This window comes from Nelumbo lutea, chromosome 1 (genome assembly GCF_056320005.1).
Source record: "Nelumbo lutea isolate HS-2025 chromosome 1, American lotus-T2T, whole genome shotgun sequence".
NCBI lineage: Eukaryota > Viridiplantae > Streptophyta > Magnoliopsida > Proteales > Nelumbonaceae > Nelumbo > Nelumbo lutea.
In genome coordinates, this window is record NC_142684.1 from 122,534,690 (window position 1) to 122,559,099 (window position 24,410).

At 40.0% G+C, this 24,410-nt stretch overlaps 1 protein-coding gene and 1 long non-coding RNA gene across 2 annotated transcripts; one reads left to right on the forward strand and one right to left on the reverse strand.

The window, feature by feature from the left end:
- Window positions 1-3,031: 3,031 nt before the first annotated feature.
- LOC148877245 (protein RER1A-like) lies at window positions 3,032-12,791 on the reverse strand. The gene is made up of 3 exons (XM_088942109.1): window positions 12,203-12,791; window positions 3,581-3,761; window positions 3,032-3,466 (listed from the first exon to the last, which is right to left on the reverse strand). Exons 1-3 carry the CDS (start codon window positions 12,361-12,363, stop codon window positions 3,410-3,412), a joined length of 399 nt encoding a protein of 132 aa, XP_088798235.1. The 5' UTR covers window positions 12,364-12,791; the 3' UTR covers window positions 3,032-3,409.
- On the forward strand, window positions 11,316-24,076 carry LOC148877246 (uncharacterized). The gene is made up of 2 exons (XR_016096159.1): window positions 11,316-11,455; window positions 22,788-24,076. It is a non-coding gene; the product is annotated as an uncharacterized LOC148877246 (long non-coding RNA).
- The last annotated feature ends 334 nt before the right edge of the window (window positions 24,077-24,410 follow it).

Here is a 24,410-nt window from a genome sequence, read left to right on the forward strand (position 1 = left end):
AACTGAAAATTTGCAGAGAAAATGGGGGTTGAGTCATGCCACTTCGTCATTCTTCTTAAAACTGCATTTTCCCCTATGGTGCAATTGAGTGATTGCAAATCGGTCGTCAAAATAAAATAGCCTACAGGCCACTAGTAGGCGTGCACTTGCTTACTAGACCTCTGTGAACAACAAAAATGATGCTAAGATGGATTCTTAGAGAAGAACGATTGACAGAGAATGATGTGCACTAGTGTGTGTGTGTGTGTATGCTTCTGGGCCAATCAATACTCCTTTTATAGAGTGTTCTCAATCACTCGAATGGACACAAAATTGTCCTTTCAGACAGAAACAACTTCAGAACAATGCACTTGTTTGAAGAGACACAAACAGGAAGCGGCACAAAACAAAAAAAGAAAACGTTTAAAAATAAATTTTAAAATTTAAAAGTCAAATGTTTACTCTCGTCAAAACCAAAACAATAGTGTGTATATACACGTACATGTACAGATGCCCGCACCCCCAACTCGGACCCCCCACCCCCTCATATGTACATTAGTTCTTTCCTCATAATGAATAAAAAAGAACAAATTTATAAATATACTTCAATTAAATCTTTTCCCAGCAATATAAGACAATGAGTTTTTTCCAAAAAAAATTAAACTAAAAAAATATAAACGAATAAAAAAATAAAAAGATTCTTAAAATTTTAAATCTTCCTCCAACACTTTTTCCGTACGTATTGATAAGCGTAATATACATGGATGGTTTTGATATGCATTCATGTATTGTCGGTGGGCATTGTAATGATAAAGCATTCAAATAACTAACGATGTGCTACGTATTAGAAATTAGAATGTCTGGTGTGGGAAGCTACCGCAGTTCAATTATTCATCTCCACCACCAGCCACGTCATGCATGATCCAGTGACTCATGATGAGCGTTTTAGCTTAAAATTTGTCCATACTGCTGGCATCATGTCATGCCAGTTTTTAAGAAGTAACAACAGCATACATAGAGCCAAAGGGTACCTCTTCCGTTTTTCAGCAATAAATATCAGTCAATTCATTTATTTCTCCGTACTCCAAAAAAGAAAAAAATACAAATCAGCTAGATTTTTCTTTATCAGAAGTATTGCGAAATCAGGAGTAGTTCAGGAATGATTTTTTTTTTCTTTTGATTTTATGCTTTGAAAGGTGTAGAATTTAATGGGATGTAGGGTGTTATTCATTGCCCATAGGTAAATGCCCTATATGAAAAGCTTAGAACTTTGGAAAAACAGTAATTTTCTTTTTTTTTTCAGGGGGAATAAAGGAATTGATGGCTGGAAAAGTGACAAGACCAAGCCAAGTGCATTTGAAACTTATCAAGTTTCTATTTCTGACTGTTTGGGTCAAGGAAAAAGGAATTCTTTTCCACCAAAAGACACGCCCATTGGCTTCTTTTGGTTCGATGAAGCAGATGCATTGCATTGCTTTAATAAATACAATATTAGTGGGTGGTGCTCTCCTCCTCCAGTTCACCATCTATTTAATTAATACGTGGGGGAGCAACTTGGTGAAGACGACACCATTAAAATCCATTCATCTTCTTCCATGTTTCCTAGTGCCCTGAATAGTTTTCCAAAGCCATGTGGTCGTATACATCTCTCCCCACTGTAAGAATAGTCCTTGTGCTAAGATTGACATGGACAGGGTTCAAAAACAAATGACGCCGTTAGTTGGACGTTTTTGTTACAGTAGGCAATAAGTTTCCATACTCCAGTCCACAAGCAAAACCGTTTGTGGTCACCGGGCCGCAGGTCAAATAGTGCAACCAGAGATGGCCATACTTGTACAGTCATAATAGTCTTCATAGCAGCTATAATCTTTACTTTTCACATGCATAGATACCATGTACACAAATAAGAATCAAGCCAAACTCTTTTGTCAGGGAGAGGAGGTAACTTATTGCACTACAAGAAAATGGATTTATAGCGGCGGATGATTTATTCTCTCCAAAATTGCCGCATACAAATGTAAATATGTAAAATGTAAAACCTTATATTTTATATTATTTTATATGTATTGATGCTGTACATATTTGCTTTTATACTTCAGCAGCAGACCAATTTTATTTCTTGTAGTGTTGAAGAATGAAAATTACTTGGTTCTCACTTTCAACCACATCACATCGTCCGTGGCATATTTCATGTTAATCAGTTCATGTAAAGGTGGCAAAGACAAACCAGGGACCCATCTGTTTTTCTCATATCTGCTTCAAGTCCAAATCACTTGCCAATAAAATACGAATAAAGTTTAGCTGTTCAGCAGGGTGTAGATCACCTAACAACAAAATAGAGCAAGGTTTAGCTGAACGTTTTAGCTGTTCATCGGGCTGTGGAACCAATGATAAAGGTTCAACACCAGTTCTAAATTCATAGGCCCCACAGCCCACTGAACAACTAAAGCGTTCAGCTAATCCCAATGGGTCTCAACCTATCAACATCACATATACATAATGGGTCTCACTTTTATGATGGGCCAAAATTTTATAATGAGATGTGCAGTGTCAGATCAACTGTTGGTAGGGTGTTGGTGTTGAAACTTGTTTTGTTCGCAGTGATGGCAACTCATCTGCTTCACCCTTTGAATTTGGAATCACATATTATGATTTAAATTGATCCGAATAGAGTAAACTAAGCCTACTGCACAACTTTTTTTAAGCGAGGAGGCCTAAGTTGTTACCACAAACAGTTCTACGTACCAAAAAGGTTAAAAAGTCGATCACTTTATTCATTTTCTCGCTTTCCCAAGTAACTAAATGCGAAAGTAGTGCAATGGGCAATAGGGAGAAGCACCTTCCACAAGGATCAAGACAAGGGCAAGAATCCACATCTTGGCACAAACGAGAGACAGCGATTACAAAATGGTGCTTCATAGTAATTGAAACATGGACAGATGAATCTGTTTTTCAGAAAAGCTCTGCTTTCCACTAAGAAGATGATAAGGAACTCTCAAGGAAATCCCTTTGCATTGGAAAAAGAAAAGGAAAGGGCACAATTGACTCAAAGTTGAAACAAAAAACAAGAATATATAGATAAGCTTTAAATCTTAAATGGTGAACCCTCTGTTGGACAATTCCCCATATCAGATACTCCTTGTGCATTGTACAATTCATTCTGCTGGCACCGCAGTGCATAGATGTAACAAAAGGAAAGAACAGGGAAAATAAATAATGGCCCCAAAATAAACAACCTCATCTCTCACCCAGGCAGCATCTTTCATTATAGAACTCACAAGTTCACCCAGTGAAAATCTGCAAGTCTTTTAACCAGATTCTCACGCAACATCTGCTCCCATCATTCCTTCTAAACGTCCTACTGCTGAAAGAAAGAAGCACATAAATAATGTCTACCTGTACAGGTGCACCATATGCACCACCTTAAGTTTCACTCTCTTAGAAGTTCTGTCTCATCAGCTGAAGTTGCTTTCTTCCCCGTGTAGCGCTGAAGAGAGAGAAAGTCAATTGCATCTCAAAGGACAAAATAGTGACCATAAATAATGAAAACACAACATAAATCATTAACAATCTCAAATGTCAAGGGCTCAATTCAAAATACCTGTTTGCCGAAGGAGAATGGGACATATTTATACTTGATCATGTGTAATATCTGTCTCTTCATTGTGAGGATGAACAACACCACCCAGTAGAAAAATAGCACCGGCCAGAAAACAGGCACATCAAACATGCTAAAGAATGCCATCACAAAAGCAATACAAAAGGCTTTCATGATAGCAAACCTGCCACATAGTCAGTCACCTAACCATTAATAAGAATACACAATTGCACAGGTCTGAAATGAAACATCCAGGACAACTTGACCTAATAAGAGATAATTGGATCTGAGAGAAACCCTGTGGCATATGGTTCCGGGAGCAATACCATGACCAGTAGTAGTCTAAGACAACATAAGCAACACAATTTTTATGTAGTTAAGGATAAAACCAATAAAGGAGACCTAAAATAGGAAATTGGCAGAATCTGATGCAGTGCTTTGTTACACCAAAAGCACTTTAAGCTAGGATTAGATGATAAAGACACCACTAGATCAGCTCATCACTGAAGCATGTTTACTTATACAGTCTTGGGATGCTTGCTTACATAGGTAAATGATTTAGAATAGGATGCCTAAAACTATTCAAAAATACAAAGATGAAACCTCAACCAACAAATTATGAGTACCATACCCTTACCCAAAAATAAATAAATTATGAGTACCATAGGAGTCAATAGAAAGTAAAACAAAGTCTCCTTAACATATTTTTTGATCAGTAAAAACCTCTTCTAATATGTATTACATATGAGAGGAGAGAGAGAGAGAGAGAGAGAGAGAGAGAGAGAGAATTCATCAAGATCAAGTCAATATCATTTACTTATTTGAATACAAACAATAACACTGAGTCAATGTGGAACAAAATGCATAGATTTGTAACTTGGTTGGAGCTCCACCTGGTCCATGATCAACTGCTGCACAGAAACCCCTGAAGTCACATTTGTTCTGAGGCAGGTATGAAGTCTCATAACTGCCATTCACGTCCATAAGACACAGAATTTCTATCTAATAAAATTCGCCTTGCATATATCCATTCTGTGCTCATGTGATCCAGGTGCTTGGAATTTTGGAGGTCAGTGCTAGAGCAATATACCACATCAGAGGCATGAAACAAGAATTACATTTTGACAGGGGTAGGATAACTTTCATCAATTCCATTATTGTTGATCTGCCACTTCTTTCCGTCTTTCAAATGACCCATATCAAAGCTACAAATGGGATTGAGAAATAGAAAGCCCAGCCTGGCCCAAGATCAACCCTAGACTGAACGGTAAGGTTGTATTTGGAATGGGGCAAAATAGCAACACATGGAAACACAAATCTTCTATTTTCTAGATTTTATTGTTTAGCTGTGAAATGTCGCTATTTACAATCCAGATAACACTGAATTTTTGCTGCACTTTCACACACACATACAAAAAGAAAAAAAAAAAAAAAGAAAATCCAAATGCAGAGTTAATGAAAGAAGCAGGGTGATGTAGATTATAGGCACCAAAATTTCATAGAAGTCTAATACCAGAAGCAAATTAGCAAATTTCATATGCAACCACCTTCAAGAACTTCATCCTTTACTCCCAAGTCATTTTGCTAGAAGCAATCTCTGTTGTCCTATGGGTCAGAGTTGATAATAGATTGCTATTGGGATATCAGGTTAAGAAGAGGGATAAGCAGTGATTTAAAATAAGCACACGCAAGGCACACTTCAAGGCCTGTACCTCAGCTTGGCCCAGGTACAGCCCCCTTTAAAAAGGCGTGTGCCTAATGTGCCTACACATCCACTTGGTGCACCTTGCGCCTCAGCTCAGGCATGGTACCTCAAGGACTTGGTGCAATCTTTGAAATATCGATATGGTATGGGGTGTATCATATTGGAATGGACTGTAACCAGCACGAGATATGCTATGATTGGAGATAAATCCTGCTAGTCATGTATATCGGTCCATATCACATTGGATCAGCCAATACACACCAATATGCACCACCACACAATGATGCGCCACACCCTTCTAATAAAAAAATGAGGATAGTGACGCCCAAGTCCTAAATATACCCTTAAACCACTAAGCTATCTTGCTTCTTTTGATAATAAGTGAAATAAAATAACTTTTATTAATTTTAGTAACTACATGCAATCCAAATAAATAATACATATTTATGTTTAACAACTCCAACTAAAACTTAAAAAGAATAATATTCAAAATTAGTATTTTATAAACTAATGAAATAAATAATCTATCAAACCCACACTAAAATCAAAAGATGATTTTAATCTCTAGAAATTTATAAAAAATAAAATATTAATAATAGAATAATTATTTTAGTACTTAATATTTATAAGTTTGCACATGATATATATATATATTAAATTTTTACACATCTTTTTAAAATTATTAATTAATATTTTAATTTACATTAAGTAACAACATATTTATTATTTACAAAAATGAAAAATGTTTACAAAATATTCAAGAATATAATATTAGATTGAATCTATCAAATCAACTAATCTACATTTATATCAAAACATGATTTTTAACTTTAAAAAAATTATAGAAATTAAAATTAATAATTGAATAATTATTTTAGTAATTAAGAATTACGAATTTGCATATTATATGTATCTTAGAAATTTTAACAGATTTGATATATTTTAAGTTCACATTATATATTTTTATAAATCACTATTTGATATTTTTTAATTTACATTTGATAATTTAATATTTGGTTAACTTTTTTGTTAATGTAAAATAGAAATAATTGATATTGTCCATTTATCAAAAAATAATAATTGATATCATAATTAAAATATAGTAGGTGCATATCTTTTGTGTTTTGGACTCTTGATTTATCCATTGTCAATAAAATTTTATGATATCTATTCATCCTGTTGTATTAATTGTAATATATTTTTTCATATACACCATTAAAATATACATTTCCTATGTATTTTTATATTATTTCGGGCTATTTGACCTTAAATTTAATGTTATTAATGTATTTATGAAATTTGTATGTGTTTCCCTAGTGTATCCATGTGTTTTCAAAGCATTTCTATATTCGTATTCGAGTTGTCCAATACGATACCAATATTGATACTTTGATCCTTGCTTGGTGTAAAGGCATTTCATAGAATTAAGAATGCATGATGTTTAACATCACTAGGGCCGTTCATCAAACCGATGAAACCTACCAAACCAACCAACCTGACCCAATTCAAGTTGAGTTGGTCAATTTTCTAGTATTTTTTGGTTGACCTCAATTTAGCTATTATGCTAACTCAAGAGGTTGGGTCAATTTCGGTTTATCCATGTGTAAATTGACCCTATATATATACATATATATAATTTTTAATATGAAAAAGTGTGAAATTCCCATATTTCTTAGTTTAAAATATTTTATATTGCAACTTTAATTTTAAAAATATTTTATATTTTTAATAATATCACTATAATTTTAATTTTATATTTAAAACTTTTGAATCAAACCAAACCAAACTAATACAACCTAAGTTGGTCTATTTTCACTATTGGTTAGTCGGTTTCGAGTGACCGATTCCCCAATTTGATTAGGTTGGTTGATTGGCCACACAGCTTGCAACTAAACCAAACTAACCCATGAACACCCCTAAACATCACATTATTAAGCTAGTATTTATTAAAGAAAAGCAGTATACAAGGCATATACAACAAGAGACAAGAAAACACTGCCTCAAACACAACACTTACAAGCTAAATACCCTAGAAAGGGTCTAGACCAACATCCAACAGAATCAGGGCTAGGCCTTGCAAAAACAACCAAATAAAGCAAAAACCACCAACCCTACAAAAGGGCCTAGATCCATTTCCACCCAAAAATGAGGCTAGGCCCATAAAGAGGTATCTAAACAACCAGACCAAACAACCACAAAACGAATACTTAAGTTGTTGAGTCCTTGAATATGATTTATATGTTATGTTTATGTATTTTAATTTGCAATAATATGCTTTTTAAAACATTTAGTTTAAAAACAAAGTTTGCATTTTTTTAATTAGTACTACTTTTTAACACATTTTATTGGAAGGTGGCCACAAACTCACGAGGACAGTATCTTTTCTACCCAGATACATAAGGATATGGGGTCAGATACAAAATTTACATGAAAATTTAAAGTATCTAACACAATATGACACCCTTGTACAAGTGTCTGGGTATTATAGCAGTACATATAAATATGCTCCATGGGGGAAAAGCCTTGAAAATATATCGAAATGTATGTCTTTTTTGCAAAGAAAATGGACAATAAGGGTATTTGTCCCTTTATCTATCATCATGCCCATATTTGGTAATTGGTGGAAATGCCCCAAGATGTATTGGGGCATCATCTAGAGAAATTCTTTGTTGCCACCACCTAATGCATTTGGGAGGGAACTTTAGACTCTAGCAATAGGCTAGATGCTTTTGGAGCTCTTCCATAGACCTAGTCACCATTGGAGTTGCACATTGCATTGCAAAAATTAGAGGACTTTACAAGTTTTCCTATTCATTCTTTGTGATAGTGGTAAATTATCCGCAAATGGATTACTGGATAATTTGTAGGTATGGGCACCCCCTACCCCCATCACCTAGCAACACCCAGGTGGTTGAGAATGGCTAATCTTGGCTTTGGTGGTTGTCCTTTGGCAAACCAAGAGGTCCTAGGGGTAGGTAGAGCCAACAGGGATAGTGATGTTCTTAATCAAATCCAACAGGCATTGGCATCCATGTCATGCAAGGGTATTGGTATTTCAATAAAGCAACAGACTGGATGTTGAACGGAACTTTTTACACAATTTGGAGGAAATGTGACAATTCAGAGGCTAAAACTATTGATTCAAGACTAAAAATCTCATTCAACTGGGTGCCATGAGTTTTCAGTAGTGACAATATCAGAAATCCAAAGTCTACACCCTCAACAAGACAGGTAAAGAGGTTATGCTAACCATGAGTTTCAAGGAACAACATCATCTGGGGATCTTTTCTCCACAAGGATTACTTGTACTTTTACCTTTTATCTTATTTTTTTTACATTTTTAAGTTTTGTGTATGAATGTGTGGATGATTTTGGACCTTTGTGGGCAATGTTGTTTTGAACCCCCACATTGGTATTCTCGGGAATGAAAGGTGTTGCCATCTTCAACCAAGTCACCTACATGTTCAACTCAGTGGAATTTAGGCTTTAGAAAAGCAATGCCATTACCCAAATTCAGGTTCACACCATACCAAATCAGACTTGAACAATAATATGGTCTAGTGGGGATTCGCCTCTTGTTGCTGGTAGGTCAAGTTGATGGCATTGCTGAACATTCTTGTAACAAATAGGGTTTTGAGGGGTTTGAATCTAAGTTTAGTTTTCTTAAGAAGCATCTCAAAATATTCACTAGTGTACCAATAATAGATCCTCCATTGAGGATGATCTGATGTAAGTTGAGAGATCTAAAGCACGAAAAAAGGCTGAAAAACATTCGTTGAACCTGTAAGAAAATGCTAGAGAGGAATACTTAACAGAAGATAAGACCCTTGATAAAGGAAAAAGGACTCATGTAGATAATCCTAAATATTCAGGAAAATGATTTCTTAATTTGAAATGTAAATAGCAAAGCAGGGAAACAAGTTGGTTGGGGTAGGAAGAATAGAACAAATAGACAAGGAGAGGCTAGGAGGAAGCGGAGCATTATTTTTTCCATTTCTATGTAGATAACTTATTCATAGTCATGAACATTATTAACAAGGAGAACACTTTGAAAAAACAGCAAATATAGATGAAAGGATAATATTGATAGAGATATTGATACATAGATTGGACAAAATCTAGGGTTACAATGACAGGCTATACACCAAATATATATAGGTGATGTCACTTGGTCAATTTGGGATAGCCTATCAATTGGAGCAGTGATCAGTGAACCAACACCCCATCTTGAACCATTGTCCAGGTTGGCTCTAACTACACCAAAAGACATGAAAGAGGGGGAAGGCATACAATTGTAAACCAAAAAAAGGGCACCATATCAACCAAAAATAAATCATTTTTTTATCATATAAATAAATTGTTTTATTATATTAATTGAAATGTGAAATTTTATGAAACTTAATTTAATGCCACTTATTGGTTGCAGGGTGGGGTAGAACACTAAGTTTATTTGAAGAAGTAGGAGCATACTTTTTGTCTTCATATCTTTCTCAGTCCATGAAGAAAATGTTACGAATAAGATTTAAAAATATTGTAAGAAATTCAATCAAGATTTAATCTCAACCATAATAGGAATAGTTTCACCAATCAGACATATAATGAATGAAAGAAGCTAATCCAGTAGCACTAAACAGACTCATGCTTCTGGCCAAAAAGGAAGATAATCCCACTATTTGCATAATAGTTTCACAAATAAATTTCAAGCAAAACAAAAACATCCTTTGTACCCCAACAATGACAGGGAACTTGCACAAACATCCATCAAATAGAAATTCAAACCCAGAAAAGTAGAACGAAAAAAAAAAAAAAAAACACTCCATTCCTGTTACCTCAATTAATATATGTCCCTGCTAGTAATCTTATATATAACATGCATACTAGAGTTTCATTGATTGACTCCAATAATAGCAATAGGAATCCAAAGCATTGCCAAGAAATCCCTTAAACCTGATCCATATTCTATACAAGCCTGAGCCTGGCCCAAGTTGTGTTAGGATTTAGCTAAGGTTAGGGTTTCGGCTGCCTAACCTAGGTTCTACCTTGTATTGGATGAGGCCTTTGGCTGAAACCCAATTCCTAGGATTGGACCCAGGTTGGCCTTAAACTGGGTCTGGCCTTCCCAAGCACCCTTAGCATGCAGCAAAGGCACCAAGTCTATCCAGGTATCTGCAATTGTTTGGTGCATCATACCTGTAGGTTTTCGATCTCATGGAATAGGAGACATCCACAAATATTAAATTACATAAACAATACAAAATGTACTTGAATTAAAAATGGAAAACATGGAAAATGAAAGTGTTTTACACTTTGTTGTAAATCCTTTCTCATGACATCCTGTTTAAAAGTGCCAAATACCAATACCTTTTGTTGATTAGTTTGGTGAATAATCAGAAAATTACAAGGAGTGGCATGCCAAGTGCCAATCGAACAACAAAATACCTTACTAACATTGCAACATTGTTGGAGATTTTAAGGCTTTTCTTTTTTCCTCCATTACATTCCCAAGCTTCTTTGTCATTTTTGACTAAACTCAGCCTTGACAAAACTTAGTAAAGGAATTAGCAGCCTATCAGGCAACCATTCATAAATTTCAATTTCTTACAAAATTTGAATCAAGCATGGAAAGGGTCAATAAAAAGTTTATGGATCTACCAAACAACATTCACAATTACATTCATATTTTTTAGCAACCACTTCTTTTTCCCACCATAAGCCTAAAGAGCATAGATAGTTGGCTTCTTATTTCTTAGTAGCCACTTTTCTCAACCATAAGCCAGTGTTTTAAAAGGTTTGCCTAGGCGCAAAGGTAAGGTGCTTTCTAGATTGGGTGCCTCACCCAGGCTAAGGTGCATAACCATTAGACAGATGCTCGCCTTTGCACCTAGGCATGTGCCTCAGGCCATGCGACAGGCGGCCCAGGCGAGCGCCTAGATGAGGTCTTTACACAATTTCGAAAATAGCATTAAAATATATAAAAAAGAACTCAAAATAGGAAACGTAAGATAAAAGGAAACTGAACCAATAGGGGTCTTTGCCAAAAAACCAAAAGAAAAAAAAAAAGAAAGTGGATGGAAGAGTTACTTCGTCCAAAGACTCCAAATCAAAGGAAGCTCATCCAGTTCCCAGCTCCAGTTCATCCAAGCTTGCATCGAACAAAGCTACAAAAGTATCAAGTATGTATATCTTCTTCTTCCTACGGCAGTGTGGCTGAGAAAACAGGGGCTCCGCCCCATTATTTCGAACAATCCAGCAACTCTGCCCCATTCACAGAGCTTTTAGATGAAAAATAGAGCTCCGCCCTTCTTCTTCCTCTTCTTCTTCTTCCTTTCTTCTTCCTTTTTTTTCAGTTTTTCTCATTAAAAAGGGGTTTCACCCCATTTCTTTGTCAGTTTTCCTTTTCACAATTTTGAGTTACGTTTAATCATAGGGAGATATATCTTATATACCATATGAGAAGATGGATTACAAATAGAAAACAATCATATCTATCCAAATATCTATGACATATTGACAGATCACAAATCTAAAATTCTAGTACCCAAACAAATTAAAATCAAATTTCAATGGACTTGAATCAAAGCTGGAATCGGATACAAACAAAATCTTAACTACAACTAAATTAAAATGCCTTGTTAATGGTTCATAAAGAACTTCTTTGTGTTTTAGAGCTCTTGTTGCTTCTAGACTCAATGTGCCTGGACCCCCCTAACCTAGATAAAAGGGTTTGGTCTCTAACTTCAATTGGCTCCTTCACTTGTGCTTCTTTTTTTAAAGCCCTCTGCTTCAATCCCTCCTCTCAAGTATTCCCTATTAAAGAGGTCTGGTCAAGGTCTATTCCTCCTAAAATAGTAGTGTTCTGTTGGGTAGCCTACTTGGGTAAGATCAATACGGAGGAAAACTTGCAAAAGAAGAAACCTTACTTGTGTTTGTCCCCAAATTGGTGCTTCTTGTGTAAAGTGAAGGGTGAGGACTGTAACCATTTACTGATATCGTGCTCTTTTGCTGCCAATATTTGGAACTGGGTTGTTGCACTATTTGGGTGCAGGTGGAACTTGCCCTCTAAAGTAAAGTTGATGTTCATCCTGGCTGCCTTTGGGAGATTGACAAAAAGAGAGAAGCCAATGTGAAAATGTATCAAAGCCGCTACCTTGTGGACTTTATGGGAGGAGATTACTCCTTTGATGACTTAAGGAGAAACTGGGCAACAGTGGCTTCTACAATCTCCACAAAGAACAAATCACAAGCTGAATGGGAATCCTCACCGGATGGAGTGGTAAAACTGAATTTTGATGGTACCTTCCAAGGTAACCCAAGGCCATCTGGAATATGAGGGATTCTGAGAGACAAAAATAGCAACATGTTGTCTTTATTTTCGGGACCAGTGGGTGTTGGTGATTCTGTAATACTAGCAGCGGTACAAGGTATACAGATGGCCAGTCAACTTGGAATGAATAATTTGATAGTAGAAGGGGATTTCAAGGTAGTAGTGGGCTGGTTGACAAGTCCAGAGACAGCTTGTTGGGGCTACAAGGATCTGTTAAAGAAAATTAAATGGCTGACAAGGAATATGTCAGTTAGGTTTTAGTGCGCCAGCAGATCAGCAAATGCAATGGCTGATTCTTTGGCCAAGCAAGGGGTGTCAAGGGAGAGCTGTTTTGGGCCACTTTGTAATTGTGTTTCAGGCTTGTGTTTGTTTAGTGTTTATGACTCAGCCCTAAGGGGAGGTAACACCTCCTGCCTCTTCCTAGGTTGAATGTACTATTATTTTTTGAATTAATAAAACTACTCTCATTTATCAAAAAAAATGTCTCATAACTTCTACTAAATTAAAACATTTGGACCAACAAAGCTTTTAAAAATTTATTAATTTACTAAATTATTAATAGGATTGAAATCATATTACAATGGAGAGATGGGAAGGGTGGGGAGAAGGAAGAAAACAGAGAGGTGACAGAGAAGGTAAGAATTCAATTATTATCTTCTGACTAAATCGTTACATAACAACCTTAATTTATAATCACTCAATGACCATCTCGCCACTGGTGCTAGCTGTAGTGGGCTGACGTGTCCTTTTGGTGTACATGTATTTGATAGGAGGCTAATCATGACGGGGAGCACTGTCGGGGTTCTTATAAGTCCCCCTCCCCCTCCTTAAGCGCAACCTTGTCCTCAAGGTTGAGGTGGCCAAAAAGCTGCTGAAGTTTAGTGTAATCTTCCCACGTGGTATCTTCTCTATGAAGGTTGGCCCACTCTACCAGAGCTTACTTGATGAGTCTGCGACCAGATTTCACCCATCTGAAATTGACAGCTTCTGAGGTTTGGTGAGGAGTTCTCAGAAAACTCAGGTAAAGTTGGACTGTCGTAGTGGTCGTGGTGTTCCCCGGCTTCAAAAGTGACACATGGAACAACGGGTGTAGCTTGGACCCTAGAGGAAGGGCCAGTTTGTAAGCGACCTGTCCTACCCTTTGCACAGTCTAGAAGGGTCCAAAGTGGCGAGGGGAGAGCTTCTGAGTTCTGTGTTGCTCTATGAGCCAGAGAAGACTGCCGGTAGGGCTGAAGTTTCAAATACACCCAATCCCCCGCCTTGTACTCAACTTCTTGGTGCTTTTTGTTGTAAACGGCCTTCATGTGTTTCGGGCCAGATGCAGATGGGCCTTCAGAGCCTTAAGGGCTTCATCTCTTGCTACTATCCGGTCTTCAACCTCTGCTACAGAGGTGGACCCCTTCTCATATGGAAGGACTGATGGGGGCTCTCGGATAGGAGTGCAAATGATCCGATCCCTTTCAAGATTCAATCCTATTTGATCGAATTCGGATCACCCCTGATCGGATCTTTGGATTGGATTCGGATCACCCCTATCCAATTCAATGTGTTATATATTTATAAATATAAATATATATAATACATATATATATATATATATATGTTATTTATTTATTTGTAAATACATTATTTATATTGTATTTTTATAAATTTGTTATATTATTTATTTTTTATAAAAGCATGCATATATATGATGATAATAATTAATTTTTTTATTTAAATTGATTTTTTTTTTCTTTTAATAATTTATTAAATTTTAAAGAAAACAAGTCGGATCAAATCAGATCCGAAGATCTAGTAGGATCCAAATTCAGATCGAGTCCTATTAGATCCAATCGGATCAGATCGAATCCGATATGAACAATGTCGGATCGGATTCGAATATACCCTAATTCGAATCTGATCCGGTTCATTTGCATCCCTACTCTCGGCCATACAAGGCCTTGAAGAGAATGGTTCCCGTGAAGACATGGTAAGTGGCATTATACCAGTATTCCGCCTAAGGAAACCATTGAAACCATTTGGTAGGTCTGTCTCCTACAAATCACCATAGGTAAATCTCGAGGCAACGGTTCACTACCTCCGTCTAGCCATTAGACTAGGGATGATAACTCATGGAATGGCACAACCGAGTACCTTGAAGGCGAAATATTCTTGCCAAAAATGGCTCATGAATGTGGGGTCACAGTCTGTGGCTATAGGAGTCCCATGCAGTCTATCAACTTACTTTAGCCACTTGTACTGCTAAGGGTGGGATAGGGCTGTAGCAGCCCAGCTGGTGCCTACGTTCTGTAGTACTGTTGACAAATGTGACAGGCCGCAATGAAGTCTTGGATCATCTTCTTCATTCCTCGCCAGTAACAATGTCTAGCCAGCTGCCTATATGCTCTTAGGACCCCGGAGTGGCCTCCCGGAGGTGATTCATGGAGGATCAAGTCATTACTGTAAGATGAGTGCAGGGAAAGGACCAACCAATTCTTGTAGAATAAGGTGGTGCCTACCACAGAATATCCCGGTACTGCAACTGGATCCGCCTGCCACTTCTTCCATAGGGAGCCCAATTCAGTGTTGTTGGGCTTCCTCTTTGATTTTCTCTACCAAGCCATAGATGGGTCTAGAAACCTGCATTTGAAGCAATTCCTCCTTCTTGGACAGAGTGTCAGCCACTGCATTAGATGAGCCAGCCTTATATTCATTGGAAAAATCATAGCCCATGAGCCGTGAAGCCCATTTCTGTTGTTCCTACGTGAGAACTCGCTGGTCCAATAGATGTTTTAGGCTCCACCGGTCCGACCAGATTGTGAACCACCGACCCAAGAGATAGGCCCGCCACTTGTGTACTGCTAGAGCTACCACCATCAATTCTTTGATTTCTTTCTCATAAGTGGACTTGCCTAGGGCTGAAGGTGTGAGTGCCTTGCTGAAAAAGCGACGGGCCGGCCACCTTGCATGAGAATGATCCCGATGCCTCGTCCTGATGTCACGGGGTTAATCAGCGAGGCCCCGTGCGGCGCTCGATGGGGTCGAGAAAGCCTACGAAAGCAAGCAACAACACACAAAAGGCAACAAGAATGCATACAGATTAGACAAAAGGTAACTTGTATTGCATTAATCAATGGTAAGCACAAGCGCACAATACAGTGTCGAGGTGATCTCGTCCTTAACCTTTACACGCTTATGAACTCACTCGACTACCTACCTCCCCTCAAAGAGTACGTTAAGCTTTTGGGGGAGTGACATTAAGAAACATCAAAAGAATTAAAATTCATACTATGTATTTACAATAGCGCCAATGGTGGTCCCCCCTTACAAAATACATGCGTAGCCCACCCATGACACACATGCTGACACCTTGAAGGCACGCGGTTGGCACTCTGATAGTTCATGGTAGGTGCTTGATGGCGCGGCAAAGGAGTCACTCGTGACATTCTCCCCCACTCAATCCGATCTACATCCTCAGAGATCGGCTTCGACTGGTCCCTTAAAGTCACTACTGCGGATGGAAGGTTCTTCTACTACTCCCGATCCTGCTGCCGTCCAAGGCTGAGGTGTATAGTTTTGTAGCATGGTTGGGTTGGCCTATTCTGTTGGGGTTTCCTAGGGCTAAGTCCTTTCCTGGCGGCCTCAAGGTATGTTAATGGCTGATTTGACTTGGTTATATGGTAGGTTTGGGCCAGGTAAGGGTCAAAATGATGGTTTGGACTGTTGGGGTGTTGGTTCCCATGAATTTTTCCCCAAGGGTGACTCATAAGGCTACTACATGATTTAGTCTGAGGGATGGTGCGAAAGTGGTCCCTAGGCGGCTTGGGTGGCACTCGCTTTCCCCTGTGGTTGTGGTAATAGGCGATGTTGAACTTGGACACGGTCTTGAGTCTTCTGCTTTGCTTGATGGTTGTCGACGCGCACGAACTCTGTTGCTGGAGAGGTGTAGACGGCTGGATGGCCTGCTGTTTCCTACTGCTGCTGTAGTTGTTGGCTCGAGGTGCGGCTTCTTCAGCTTGTGGAGTGGGGAACTTCTCTGCTTCCTTCATATTGGCACTGAACAAGGCTTCTCCATGAAAAAGTTGTAGTGCAGAAACTTGCTTCCCATGAACCCGGGTAGAAGTCACAACTGATACCATGCAAGGGGAGAGCTCGTCCAAGATGCACAGAGAGTTGATGTGAGGCAGGAGTGCTGCTCCTGCTTGTCTCATGAAGTTCATTCCCAAGACAACTCGAAAGTCATCCAGGGGTACCACTGAAAGATTAATCTTGTTTGTCCACGGCCCAACTTGAAGGTCAACCCCACGAGCCGTGCCTTCAATCGCCTTTGCCCTGGAGTTCACGGCCTTGATCCACCCTGTCTCTTTCACGGTGTTCAGCTTGAGTCGCTTGGCCTCGACAACTGAAATGAAGTTGTGGGAGGCCCTTGTATCAACAAGGGCTTGAGTCGGCTTCTCGCCAAGGAGGATGTCTACATACTTCAGCCCCCTTTGGGCTCTCTTTGGCCTTCCATGATTGGCCTCTTTCTTCACCATGGCGTTGAAGAGTTGAAGGGCGCCCACTCTTGGCGCCTGCACAGACTTTTCCTCATCACTTTGCTCGTCATCACTGAGCTTGGCGACAAGGGCATTGATCTTCTTCTTGGTTGGGCAGTTGCAAACCAAGTGATTTCCCCCACAAAGGAAGCAGGAAATTGGGGACCCAGCAGTTCTGGGTTTGAAGCTGGAGTTGTCGTACGGAGGGCGTGAGCAACTTGCTCCCCCATTCAAATTAGGGGAATGCGGGCTTTCTGGCTTAGGAGCTTCTTCATCTAACAAGCTAGTCTCATTGAGTTGCTCCGCCACTGCCATTGCCGTGGCGAGGTCCTGTACGTTGCGGCGTTGGAGTTCTAGTTCGGCCCATGGCTTTAGTCTGTCCATGAAGTTGAACAGTAAATCCTTGTCGGACATGTCCATGATCTCCAAGGTAAGGGCTGAAAACTCTTAAGCATAATCATGGAGTGAGTCCCCATGTTGGAGTACTTTCAACTTCTTCCGTGCCAGGTACTCCACGTTCTCTGGGTAGAATTGCCGCTTTAGTTCTCGTTTGAAATCAGCCCATGTCTCAATGGTGCACGTACCCCGTTCAATGTCTTGACATCGCCTGTGCCACCATAGCATAGCAATGTCAGTCAAATACATGATCATCGTACGAATTTGCGTTAGGTCATCATCAATGCTAGCGGCATGGAAATATTGTTCCATCTGCCACAAGAAGTTGTCAAGTTCTCTAGCATCTCGGGAGTCGGCATAAGGTGTGGGCTCCCGAATCTTCACACGAGCAGGGGCCAGTGTTGTGGAGGGGCTTGGAGTGCTGACCACTAATCTCTTGAGGAGTGACATGTCTCCTCTTAGTTCATCCACTTGAGTCTGGATGTTGGAAGGAGAGACCATGGCTACTTTCATGGCCATCCATTCAACTTTCATCTCGTCCACCTGGTCTTGGATGTCGGATCGAGATGAGCTCCCTTCTTGTCAGGATTTTGTTCCAAGGACTTCCTTGAGGGTTCTATTCAGGACGTCTTGGACCTCATTCATAATGCCATTTAAACGGGCTTCTAGCTCCACCATGGAGCTCTCAATTGTTTCCACATTCAAGTGGATTTCTTCTACTCGGTCACGCATCTCCCCAACAGTCACTTCACAGCAAAGGATGCGTGTGTCGAAGGCAGCAAGCGTGTCAACTGACTTGTCAGGCTTGCTTGTCTTAGATGTGCGACCCCTTGGGGCCTTCTCTGCAGCGGCTTCATCGCCTAGAGACTCATCAGTCTCCCTTGCATGGGCAAGGCCATGCCTAATCTTGTCGGTGAGTTCCTTGTTGTGCTTCATTGCGCCACCACTAGTGTTGCTATGCAAGGGTCACGAGTGTTGAGGAGCAACCTACTCTGATACCAACTGTCACGGGGTTAATCAGCAAGGCCCCGTGCGGCGCTCGATGGAGTCGAGAAAGCCTACGAAAGCAAGCAACAACACACAAAAGGCAACAAGAATGCACACAGATTAGACAAAAGGTAACTTGTATTGCATTAATCAATGGTAAGCACAAGCACATAGTACAGTGTCGAGGGGATCTCGTGCTTAACCTTTACACGTTTATGAACTCACTCGACTACTTACCTCCCCTCAAAGAGTATGTTAAGCTTTTGGGGGAGTGACATTAAGAAACATCAAAAGAATGAAAATTCATACTATGTATTTACAATAGTGCCATTGGTGGTCCCCCCTTACAAAATACATGCGTAGCCCACCCTTGACACACATGCTGACACCTTGAAGGCACACGATTGGCACTCTGATAGTTCATGGTAGGTGCTTGATGGCACGGTAAAAGAATCACTCGTGACACTGAGGCATCACACTCTACCACAAATTCCTTGGAGAAATCAGGAAGGGCTAGTTTGGGGGGGTGTAGTGACTGCCTGCTTAAGATCAATGAAGGCTTGTTCGGCTTGTTCAGTCCACTGAAAAGAGTCCTTTCGGAGCAGCTGGGTCAAAGGTGCTGCCAACACTCCATAGTGCCTAATGAAGCGCCGGTAATAACCAATCAAGCCCAAAAACCCACACAGGCTTTTTACAGAGTTGGGCCAGCCCAATTGTTCATGGCCGCTACTTTATCTGGATCTGTCTTGACCTGTCCACCCGAGCTGGGTCAAAGGCGCGTGCGGAAAGCAATTTTGTGCACGTCCTCCGGGTGGGCCCGGATCTGATGGTAACCCAACCGAAGATCCAACTTGGAGAAATAGACTGCTTGCTGCAGCTCCTCTATGAGGGGAATCGGGAAGCTGTCCTTTATGGTGATTTTATTTAACGCCATGTTGTAATCAATACAGAACCTCTAAGTCCCACTTTTTTCCTTACCAATAGGACATACAAGTTGTTGCTCAGTTGTATCAGTCCTTTCTCAAGCATCTCTTGTACATTCTCTCTATTTCAACCCGTTAACAGAGAAGCTATATATAGGAATGGCAACGGGATGACTTCGGGGTGATGATCATATTTTCCGTCTCTAGCCCTGATTTTGAAATTAATCCCATCCCCATCTCTGATCCCCACCAGGGATAAAACTTGTCTTTCATTCACGTTTTCCAACGGGGATGGAATTCCCATGAGGATCCAAATCCCTGAATTTTTTTTAAATATCAGTACGTTTTTGAAAAAAAAATTACTTAAATTAATAAATATTTTAAATTATAAATAATATTTAAATATATTTTGATATATATAATATAAATAATATAATAATATATATTTAATATATATATGCATATATAATCGAGGTCGGGAGAGGACAGGGACCTCAATCCCCATTGGATCAGGGATGGGGAAAATTGCCATCCCTAAGTAACTGTAGGATCCAACCTTGGTGGATGAGGCTCCCAGGTATGTGGGGATTTTGTGGTCATAAAGACGAGATGGTGCGAGGTGCAACTATTCATTGAAGACATCAGCATAGTCGGACAGCTGTTGGAATTGGTGTTGCTCCTCTGGGGTGGTAATGGGGTTGACAAGGCAAGTAAGAGTGGGTTCGGATTCCATGGACCCGAAGTGAATCAAAGTGGGGACTTCCTGATTTTTACAGTATTTAATGACTGCCTAGGAAGTCTTGGGTGTGGGTCTATTGGGCTGCACCCCATGCATATGAACTCCATTGTTAATTGGGCCCAATCACAAGTGACCTAGCCCAATTGCTTCAAGCACTGGATGCCCAAAAGGGCCAAAACTACGTCAGACTCGGTGAACTCTAAGGGGTAAAAGTCCACCTGGAAGAGGCCCCTTGTGTTTTTAGGCCCACCTCCTTACAACATCCATCACACCAAATGTAATGTCCATTCGCCACCCTTACAGAAAATGGGCTCGTGGGTTGTATTGCCAGGCTCAACCGTTTGGTCAAGACCGTGTTGATAAAGTACAGACTACTCTCAGTGTCTATCAGAATTGAAACCCTTTGACCCAAAATGAGCCCATGCACCCGCATCATTTGATGAGAGCACAAACTGGTTAAGGCTTCCAGGGAGATCTCAGTCTCAGCTTGCTCTGTTTCCGGAATCTCCTGGTTCACTTCCTCGGGTGAGTCCACCTCCTGTTCTAGGTTGTCTTCCAAGGGGTCATCCAGTTGAAGGGCAAAGAATTATTGTGATTTGCACCGGTGACCAGAAGAAAATTTCTCATCACAATTATAGCACAACCCCTTTTCCTGGCGTGCCTGCATCTCTATTCACGATAGTCTCTTGACAGGGACAGTGGGTGACGGGTTTAGCTTGGGTGGTCCCGGTTCAGACTTGGGTGGAGTCTTAAGTATAGGTCCTACGGGTCAAGTCAGGCATTTGAGGCAGTTGAGCCTCTCCTCTTAGAGTTTGGCCAGGCCCACCACTGCTAATAGGGAGGTTGGCTTCATCGCTTTGACCTCAATCTGGATATCGTCCCATAAGCCTCGGATGAAACACCCTGTGAGGGCATTCTCTAGCCAGCCAGTGACTCAGGTTGCCAATCTCTCAAACTCGACCTAATAATCCTTTATGGTCCCAGTCTACTTCACTCTCGACAAGGTTTCATCATAGTTATCTAGGCCCAATGGTCCATAACGAACAGTGAAGGCTTGAATGAACTCTAACCAATAAACCTGGGGATGAATCCGGCGGTACCACTAGTACCAGAGGATTGCTTCACCGTCCAAGTGGATGGAAGCAACCTGTATCTTTTGGTCGACGGAGGTCTCGTGGTACTCGAAGTATCGCTCGGCTTTATAGATCCAGGGGATCGGATCCTCACCTGAGAACAGAGGGAAGCCCACCTTGGAAAACCGTCCAACGAAACCTCCTCCCCGCCTGCTAGCACTGCTGCTCGGAGCTTCTCCTTCGTTCTCTTTGGTTGGTGTCACGGTGATCTTTTCGTACTGGACCACAACGTGGAGAGGACCTCCTTCAATTCTCTCAGGTCGCCGACTACCTTGCTGATTTCATTCTCCACACGGCTTACCCAACCGTCCATGGCATTGGACGTAGTGTTGGTCATCCCAGATCGCTACTCTAATACCAAATAATAGGATTAAAAATTCAAGGAGCTACTTCAAGGGAGCTCAACCTCCTGAAATCATATTACAATGGAGAGATGAGAGGGGTGGGGAGAAGGAAGAAAACAGAGAGTTGACAGAGGTGACAGATAAGGTAAGAATTCAATTATTCACTTTTGACCAGATCGTTAAATAACAACCTCATTTTATAAGCACTCAATGAACTTCTTTTTGGATTTTAATCTCATAATAAATTAAATCTAATGGGTTTGATTGGTCAATTACATAAAAAATTTCACTTGCACACTTGATTGAAAAATCAGTTTTTCTTTTACAAAACCCAATTTTGAACTTGTCCCACATTGAAAAATTATAAGTTTTGTTTTCAGTATTTAAATAGGAGTTTATTTACACTCCTTAAATTAGTAGAGGAGAGTATGGGGATTTAATACTACGCAACGCGTGTGTGCGGCGCAATGAGGCGCTTTAGAGGTGCACTTTGCTCGCACCCGCGTTGCTCGCGATGGGTAGTTTTGGTTTTGGTGCATTGTTGACCGTTGATCACCGTTGATGAGATCAACGGTTATGATTCGATCGGGTGTAATCAAGAGGCACAATTCAAAGTTAGTTCAATGTGTTTTCTCTAAACCAACACCTACATTTTCCTCATACCTCTTCACAGATTATTTAAGGAGCATGAATCATACTCTAAATCACACAATTTCGAAATTCATTCTCTCTCAGTCCAATCTGTTACAGTCTCATAGAATGTTTCTTTGGAGACTCTTCAACTTTATTGATTGCAGATTCTCACCCAAAGCTCTACCTGAGAACGAATTTGCCTGTAACCCAATAGCAAAATCAATAAAACTGAATGGGGGCAAATAACATTTTCACCAACACTTCTCCCCTCCTCAACTTAATATGCATACACATCTTACTTCAACTTAATATCGATTTGATTTTCCACTTTTTTTTTTGTTGGTATTCAATTAATTAAAAAGGAATTATAGCAATAAGGCCAACTTTTTAATCAGAATTTCAATAAAAAGTAGTATTTTTATAAAATAACTAAAATACTAAAACTTTTTTGAAAAAATATCAAGGAGTGGCATTGTTCATCCTCTTCCTCTGCTTTGTATCCGTACCAGCCATTTCAACGGGTGAACGGGTCCCAACAGTCCATTCCGTGTGCCGGAGGCTCGAGAAGCCGGAAATACGGTGGGCTCTATGCGAGACTAGTTCTTCCAGAAGAATCAGAGCAGCTCCTTGGAAGGGCTGGCAAAAGAATCCCCGGTGAAGTCAGGTTCGCCAGTGGAGTTTTGTTGTCGGAATTTTCGACGACACCAGAGGACGTAAAGGATCTGAGCTATCACAGCAACGAAAGCGAGGGCGAATACGACGATGAGTCCGATTGCAAGGTCGCTTAGACCGCTCATCTCCAGCAGCACTAGTCTGGTTCAATCTCGGGCGTCAGTTGATTCAGAAACTTGTCGATGACCCAGAAGATTTGATTTAAAGTGGAACTGGCAGACCATAGCAGAACAAACACGCGGCATTCTCCACCCGTGTTTGACCAGCCCGCGTTGGCTTCTTTCCCTGCAAACCCAGCACCTAGGCCGTCGTCTCCAGACGCCAAACTGGTGTTGCTTGCGTTGCTGCTGATTATCGCCGGTACCGGTCATTCTGATCACCTGTCAAGAGTTTATATAAAACCGAAACGATTCAAAGGTAGAAAACAAAAGAAGTGTTGAGATTCCTATCGGTCACACGGCGTAGATAGAAAAAGGAACGAAACGAACCTGCTCTTTGGTCTTGTCCACCCTGGCCATTGCCGAGCCGGCAATGTTTGAGACAGTATCCTTCATGGCCTGCATTTTCGTTTGCTTTCACAGACGAACGAAGGTTAATTAGAAAATCGGCACCTGATTTCAGAAAGAAAGAGCTCGTCATGTGTGTCGGACCAAGCGCGATGTGTCCCCACTTTATAGCAGAAGGACGGATTGTTGGGACGAGGAAGACGATGAACAGCGCCCTTTTTCCTTTTTTGATATTTTTTCAAGAAGGTTATCTTATTTTAGTTATTTTATAAAAGTTGAAATTACTGAAAAAAAGTTGAAATTACTGAAAAAAGCATTAAGGGTGTATTCGAACAAAGAGAAAGTTAAAAGTGAAGTTTGATAGCCCCTATTACAAATCTGCCCAGAACAAAACATCCCTAAACACCGGCTCTGCCCCTTTTTTTCAGATTCTCTCATTAAAATAGGGGCTCCACCCCTTTCTCTTATTATTTTTAATATTAAAATTACCCATTCTTCTTCATTAACTTTTTTTCATTGTAAAGTAGCATTTTTATTTGTTTGTGTTATTATCAAGAAGAACAGTTTATTTATTTCCGAAGTCTAATAGGTTCACAAATTTGAGTATTGATGGTTGTAAATTGCAATTTGCCAATCAAGTAGTGTAAAGAGATGGGAGACAAGTGTAACAATACTCAAGAAAGCAATAGAAAAGACCCGGGTTAGAAATATTGTTATTCGCAAGATCCAAAGAATATAAATTCTTTCACTTGCAAATCTTGTAGCAAAGTGACAAATGGAGGGATCTATAGAGCAAAAGAGCATTGAATTGGTGGAAGAATAAATGTGAAAGGCTGTCCTAAATGCCCAAAAGAGTTGAAACAAGAGATATTATCATACATGTAGAAAATAAATCAATGAAAGAGGACATGGTTGGAGGTCAAAGAGGGCCGAATTCCAAATTTTGATGATTTT

Excerpts from the sequence above, each read along its gene's own strand:
- LOC148877245 (XM_088942109.1), bottom strand. The coding sequence starts at position 12,363 with ATGAACATCAACTTTACTTTAGAGGGCAAGTTCCACCTGCACCCAAAT. Across the intron at positions 3,762-12,202 it reads CAATTTGGGGACAAACACAA|GTTTGCTATCATGAAAGCCT; the intron begins GTAAGGTTTCTT and ends ACTATGTGGCAG. Across the intron at positions 3,467-3,580 it reads CATTCTCCTTCGGCAAACAG|CGCTACACGGGGAAGAAAGC; the intron begins GTATTTTGAATT and ends CTCTCTCTTCAG.